This window comes from Aulonocara stuartgranti, assembly GCF_965226115.1.
Source record: "Aulonocara stuartgranti genome assembly, chromosome: 16".
In the NCBI taxonomy this organism is placed as follows: domain Eukaryota; kingdom Metazoa; phylum Chordata; class Actinopteri; order Cichliformes; family Cichlidae; genus Aulonocara; species Aulonocara stuartgranti.
In genome coordinates, this window is record NC_138952.1 from 16,851,935 (window position 1) to 16,858,585 (window position 6,651).

At 42.7% G+C, this 6,651-nt stretch overlaps 1 protein-coding gene across 2 annotated transcripts; it reads left to right on the forward strand.

Annotated features, from left to right (window-relative positions):
* Positions 1 to 319: 319 nt before the first annotated feature.
* Positions 320 to 4,214, forward strand: cdca7a (cell division cycle associated 7a). 2 transcript variants are annotated; one of them, XM_082507810.1, is made up of 10 exons: positions 325 to 616; positions 1,264 to 1,407; positions 1,492 to 1,614; positions 1,702 to 1,905; positions 1,985 to 2,056; positions 2,141 to 2,332; positions 2,437 to 2,565; positions 2,667 to 2,816; positions 2,898 to 3,034; positions 3,117 to 4,214. In XM_082507810.1, exons 1-10 carry the CDS (start codon positions 395 to 397, stop codon positions 3,148 to 3,150), a joined length of 1,407 nt encoding a protein of 468 aa, XP_082363936.1. In that variant the 5' UTR covers positions 325 to 394; the 3' UTR covers positions 3,151 to 4,214. The 2 variants fall into 2 exon arrangements, with proteins under 2 accessions (XP_082363935.1, XP_082363936.1); XM_082507809.1 differs by having other exon boundaries at positions 320 to 616; positions 1,985 to 2,332.
* Positions 4,215 to 6,651: the final 2,437 nt, after the last annotated feature.

A 6,651-nucleotide genomic window follows, 5' to 3' on the forward strand; every position in this document is an offset into this window, starting at 1 on the left:
ATCTATCCAATCTATCCTATTTAGCAACAAAAACCCGTATAAATTCCACCATAAATATTTATATGTATAAATATAAACCAGGATTCATAAATTGTATTTGATTTCCTGGCTTCTAACTTAAGTGTGGATGCTGAACTTTGGTCTGAACATGAAATAACCTTGCAGAAAAAAAGGGGGGGAAAATCTGGTCTGTTTGTGAAGTTGGAAAAGAATCAACATTTTACCCGCCTTGTATGCAAATAGCACTGTAAAAAAATTCGCGCCGCGGTAAAGGCCGTGGAAGATACATACCTCAAATGATTCATTAATTCATTAGTTTTTACGTCTGGCGGTTCACATAAACATAGAGCACACTTCAAGCAATTATAAAGGCTTGTTTAAGAGTTTGGCACTTATGCTTTTCATAATAAATTTGCTCTGTTACTTAAAAAACGTGTCGCTGCGTTTTATGCAGCTTTCAGGACCTTGCGTTGGCGCGGGAAATGAACGGAGTGTGGACCGCTTGCAGCTGCAGGTCCTGCTTTGTTCGCTGCAGAGCTGCTGCACGGATTGGATCCGTTTCTGTTCGTGTGTCACGAGTTTTAAAAGAAAAAAAATGCCTCTCACTCGCTCCAAGGTAAGAAAAACACCCTGACGTTTTTAATAAAATTACTTCCTTTATCATTTGTGCTTTTATTAACTTTTTGAGTGGATAATATACTTTTTTGAATAAATTATCTTAGTTAAGTTGGACTGTAAACACCAACTTTCCCTTATCCTTATAGTCCGTGTTTATTGTTGGCGCTGTTGAAAAAAAAACGAACTGAAATGCAACATATACGGCGGAATGAACGTTTTTATTGCGTACATCCACGTTTTTTAATGCAGACCAATCATGGTCCAATTGTCTGCCTTTGCTAGCTTTATAGTCAGGGGTGTGTCCCATAAATCCGAAGCTCAAGCATTAATGAAAAGCCCATCGAAAGAATTAACTGTGAAAGTGGTTTTAAGCAATTTCTTTTCCTTTAATTTTTGTTTTTTAAAGAACCTCTGTCTGGTTTTTGGACCTCAGCTTGGGCTTCAGAGACTTTTCTTTCTTGTTGCTCAGTTTTCATATGAAGCTCCACCATTTCTTTTCTTTTGAGGCTTTGCAAGGAAGTCTCGGTGGTTTTGTTAGCGTCTTCATTGAGAACAGTAAATCACGTGGCTCTATAGGCCCTCCTGATTTTTGAGCAGTTGTGCTCCTGTACCTGTTCTCTAAATGCTCTTGCTGTTCTTTTGTAGAAACTGGCCGCCCAGTCTCCATCCACCAGGATGAGCTTGAGGAGCTTCCGCAGCGTCCCGCTAGTCCCCATTGAGACTTCCTCCTCTTCTTCTTCTGATGACAGTTGCGACAGTTTTGGCTCCGATGGAGGCTATGCAAATATGGTAACGATACAATGCCAATGAAATACTTAGGCTAAATGTTATTATGTGTGAACTGTATGAAACTAATGCTCGTGTCCGTTGTAGAGGAACAACTTGAGGCAGACGAGGAGAACGGTGGAGAAGCGGAAAGTGTTTGAGGCTACCTCGGAGGAGGACACGTGCAGCGGGTTTGAGGAGAATGTGATCAGCAGTCGGATAAAAGCTATGGTAAGGTCTGCGCAAAGCAAAACGGAACTGAACATCTTCAGAAAGCCCAAGCGTTTCCTCTAATTTCATGTTTATATTTTTGTTTAGAAAGTAGATGCTGAACCCCCGAGACGTGGCCGCAAGTCCAACACCCTGAAGGTTGCCTTAAATTTCCCCACCAAAAAGACGAGCATGAAGAGGCCTGCATCCGAACCACTGCCTCAGCCTAAAGTGCGAGACTCTGACTTGGAGGATGAAGAGGAGAACTTCATGAGCAAAAGAGCCCTGAATATTAAGGAGAACAAAGAAATGGTAAAATTGGTTACATTCAATTCACTTTGTAAACTGACCATGGTTTGGCCTTATTTACTTATGGCGACTTGTTTTACAGCTTGCAAAGCTCATGGCAGAACTGAACAAAGTGCCTGGACTCTTTCCTGGAAGGCGGATGTCGTTAACTACGGTAACGGAGATAAACAAATCGTCTGTTTTATTTTTACCTCGCCAATTGGTTCTCTATACTATATTAACATTTGCACATCTTCAGCCCCGACAGGCACCTCGGCGGTCCATGGGAACCCCGGGATCCTGCAGGAGAAACCAAGAGCGTTTGTCTCGGCCCCACACACGGTCCCGCTCCCTGGTGGACGGACCTCCCAGCCCACCTCCAGAGGAAGAGCTTGAGGACAAGTTCAGCCTGGTTCGCAAAAGTCGCTTCTATGAGGAAGTTGATGAACCTGTAAGTCAGATTGCACCGTTAATCATTTTAAAAAGTTCTAGACTCGCTTAAAAGACATAATAGCATGCTAATTAACTTTTTTTTAAAAACAAATTGGTGTGCAGCCCCGTCGCCGATCCTTCACTGGATGCAAGGCCATTCCCCATGTAGTGAGGCCTGTGGAGGACATCACAGAGATGGAGCTGCAGCGCATCTGCCACAATGTGCGAGAGAAAGTCTACAACAGCTCCACTGTAAGTCTTTGACTCAGAATGTGAAACATTTGAGCAGTTTAAAACAAACAAACAAACAAAAAACACCCCAACTCGGCTTCACAAACCTCCTTTCTTTTCAGGGAACCACTTGCCACCAGTGCCGCCAGAAGACAGTCGACACCAAAACTAACTGCCGTAGTCCGGAGTGCGTGGGCGTCAGGGGTCAGTTCTGCGGGCCGTGTCTTCGTAACCGCTATGGGGAAGAGGTCCGAGATGCTCTGCTGAATCCGGTAAGTTTGCAAACATGTACTGTGTTCTGTGTATGTATGCGTTGTACGTGTGACTCATTTCATTCTCATTGTTCCGGGTAGGAGTGGCAGTGCCCACCATGCAGAGGGATCTGTAACTGCAGCTTCTGCCGGGCCCGAGAAGGCCGCTGCGCGACGGGAGTGTTGGTGTACCTGGCCAAATACCACGGCTTTGACAATGTGCACGCCTACCTGAAAAGGCGAGTGGCACATTTGTCTTAAAATCTTTATCTCACTATGTTATGGGGTAAGGTTATTAACAGATTTATTTTCTCTCTGCAGCTTGAGAAAGGAGCTGGAAGAAAGCAGTGAGTGAGACGTGAATGCGAAGCAGCCTCTGCACCTGACTGACTTGCTCTGTGACCACTTTTTACACACACAGCCATCACGATGTTCATAGCTTTGAAGCGTTGTAGCGCGTTGCATTTATTCCACTGGTTAATCTGACACTTCAGTGACAGAAGAAGAACAAAGGCTGTTTCTCTTCTGCACATTTTTCTTGTCTGTTCTCAAGAACTGAGCTTTACATTAAGGCTAGTTGTTTGTAAGCTAGGGTTGAGCGAAACACTCCAAATCTGCAATCTTAACTGTAAGATGATTCTTAAATCCTACAATGTACATATGGCTTGAATGTAAAGTCTGTTATTATAGCTGAATCATCATATTTGCTGCAGAAAGGCTTGTTTAGATGATCTGCTCTGTTTTACATTGTTTTAAATGTAATGATTTTTGTACTGCACTCATTGACTGACCCCCAGTTGCAAATTTATGCTTGTTTCTCACCTCTTTTTTTAAAAAAGATGTTTGCTTGGGATTGCCTGTAGGAATGGTCCAGTGATGTGCATGCCGTGAGTGGGAGGGGGGTGCAGCTGGGAAAAAAACCTAGAGGAACTGTGAGATATACTACAGCGCCTGGTTAAATATCCTTCATTAGATAACTGTCGCTAATGGTGTGGAAACAATTAGCACACTCTAATGGGAATCTCATACCTGTAAATCATTTTATCCTGTTAAAGCACATTCTCGCTTTGCTCCAGTCTCTTTGGCTCATTTTCTGCCTTACGCAGTTAAGTAGGAATGGTTGAAGGTGCAGTAGAGTTATGGCCTGCATTTTCTGTTCAGAAGTGATACTCGTATGCACAATGAGATGAAATTAACCTTTGTGCAGTTCGTCTTTGAAATGTACTTCATTTGACCTGGAAATACTCTAATTGTATGATACTATTTGACAAAGAATTAAAAAAGGTTGGAGTTTCCTCACTGTAGGTGGAGGTTATCTTACTGCTGCTTGGTTATAAGGCTCTGTACACCTTTGGTGATGCTTGCTTTGTGTTCATTGGGTTCGCTGTACAGTTTCAATAAAGTGTTGATTTCTGCAAAGTGCTGTCAGTGTTCTTTGACTTGACCATCACTCCATCCTCGACAGCGGCAGCTGCATATACTCTTGATATACTCGAGGTGGGGGGGTTTCTGTGTGATTGCAGTGACGTAAAAGGCAAATGCACTATACCAGCGGTCCCCAACCTTTTTAGCGCCACGGACCGGTTTATGCCCGACAATATTTTCACGGACCGGCCTTTAAGGTGTCGCGGATAAATACAACAAAATAAAACTAGTACCGGTACCAAAAAGATGTATTCATAACACGTGAAAAGACCCAGGAAAACAGAGTTAACAATAAAAACCCTGAAAACCATACATTTCACACCTGAGCCTCAACTCTCACGGCCCGGTACCAGTCCGAGGCCCGGGGGTTGGGGACCGCTGCACTATATTGGCAGTATTCACTAAGTATTCACTCACACATCCAAATTACTGAATTCAGGTGTTTCAATCACTTCCATGGCCACGGGTGTTTTTAAGAAAAAGAAAAAAAATCTAGCTGGCTGCTTCTACAAACATTTGTGAAAGAATGGGTCTCTCTCAGGAGCTCGGTGAACTTAAGCGTGGTACCGTGCGAGGATGCCACCTGTGCATATTCCATAGTCAACTTACAAAAAAGTGGAAGCGATTGGGAACGACAACAAATTAGTGACAAAGTGGTAGGCCACCTAAGACCACAGAGCAGAGTCTGCAGATGCTGAACCACATAGTGCACAGAGGTCGGCAACTTTCTGCAGGGTCAATCGCTAAAGATCTCCGAACTTCACGTGGTCTTCATATTAGCTAAAGAACGGTGTGTAGAGCGCTTCATGGAATGAGTTTCCATCGCCGAGGGCTGAGTCCGAGTCTGGGTTTAGCAGTTACCAGGAGAATGGTACTTGTTTGACTGCATTGTGCCAAGTGTCAAGTTTGGTGGAGGGGGTTGTTTTTCAGGAGTTAGTTGCAGTGAAAGAAATTAAATGCTTCAGCATACCAAGACATTTTGGACAATTTCATGCTCCCGACCTTGTAGGAACAGTTTGGGCCTCTTCTTTTTCCAACATGACTCGAACTAGTGCGCTAAGCAAGGTCCATAGAGATATGGATGAGCGATATCGGTGTGGAAGAACTTGACTGAGTCCTCAACCTGAAAGAACACCTTTGGGATGAATTAGAGCAGAGGCTGCGAGCCAGGCCTTGTCTTCCAACATCATTGTCTGACCTCACCAATGTACCCCTGGAAGAAAAATTCCTATGAATGCACTCCTAAATCTTGTGTAAAGCCTTCTCAGAAGATTTTAAACTGTTAAAGCTGCATAGAGTGGGCTGAGTCGGCTGACGTAATATTAAACCCTACTGATTAAGAATGGGACATCACTTTTGTCACCTAGCATGATGTTAGCTAGGTGTCATGAGGGTTTATGGTAAGCTGGAATTCCTTCACACAGAGTAAAACATTTAACAAGGCAGACACCATCCTTCAGGGCTGCCACAACCACTGCACTGTGAGGGGGGTGTAGGTTGTCATTCATCTGCCGGCACAAGCTTGAATGGGTCTGATAATCACCATTTACACCAACCATGCTGCATTAAAGGCACCACACAAGTCAAAATACAAATAAAAGTGGTTTTGCTGATCTGCTGAAGTGTGAGCAAAACATCCAGTGTGCCTTCAGTCTAATATTTTTTACATGCTCACAATCAGGATTGCCACAAACAATCTTTTCATTTTAGCTCAGAACTGGAGAACAGTTGACATTTTTATGTGATAAAAGCCCAAAACAGCTTTTCCCTAAATCCCACTCACTATTATTAGACTAAATAAGGATGCACATTAAATTAATGCAAAAACAAATATACAAAATGCTGAATTGATATTAATACTGTAGTTTTAAATAAGCAATATTTTTGTACTTAATTAATCTCACTTCATTACCCAGAGCACAGAAAATCCTTATAATAACAAATACCTGTCCACCTTGAAGTTTTTCAGCTCTTCATCACACAATTTTTATACATTGAACCGTTCCTCCAAATTCAGTCATTTTTGGTGATTGACTAGCTTATAAAATCACCTTTACCAGCAACAACTTGAAGTTATCATTTCTCAAGCTCCCACCACAGCATTTTAGTTGGGTTCAAGTCTGGACTTTGGGCCACTGAAACACACATAGATGAGATTTTCAGCTGTGATTGGGATCATCGTCCTTTTGCATCACCCAGCTTCAGCCAAGCTTTAGCTTTCAAATAGACGCTCTTATATCTGACTCTAGAATATTTTTTATGCAGAGGAGTTCATGGTCGACCCGATGATAATAAGCCCAAATCATCATTCCTCTACCACCTTGGCTAACTCAGTGTTTGGATTTCTCTGAACTTGGCCAACTTCTTCACTTTGGTAGTGTGTCTATAAGGATTTTGTTCCAAATGTTTTGTGGTTTGTTCAGATACAAAC

Coding starts and splice junctions, on each gene's coding strand:
- cdca7a (XM_082507809.1), top strand. CDS start 395: ATGCTTTTCATAATAAATTTGCTCTGTTACTTAAAAAACGTGTCGCTG. Junction 617..1,263: donor TGCCTCTCACTCGCTCCAAG/GTAAGAAAAACA, acceptor GTTCTTTTGTAG/AAACTGGCCGCCCAGTCTCC. Junction 2,333..2,436: donor ATGAGGAAGTTGATGAACCT/GTAAGTCAGATT, acceptor ATTGGTGTGCAG/CCCCGTCGCCGATCCTTCAC.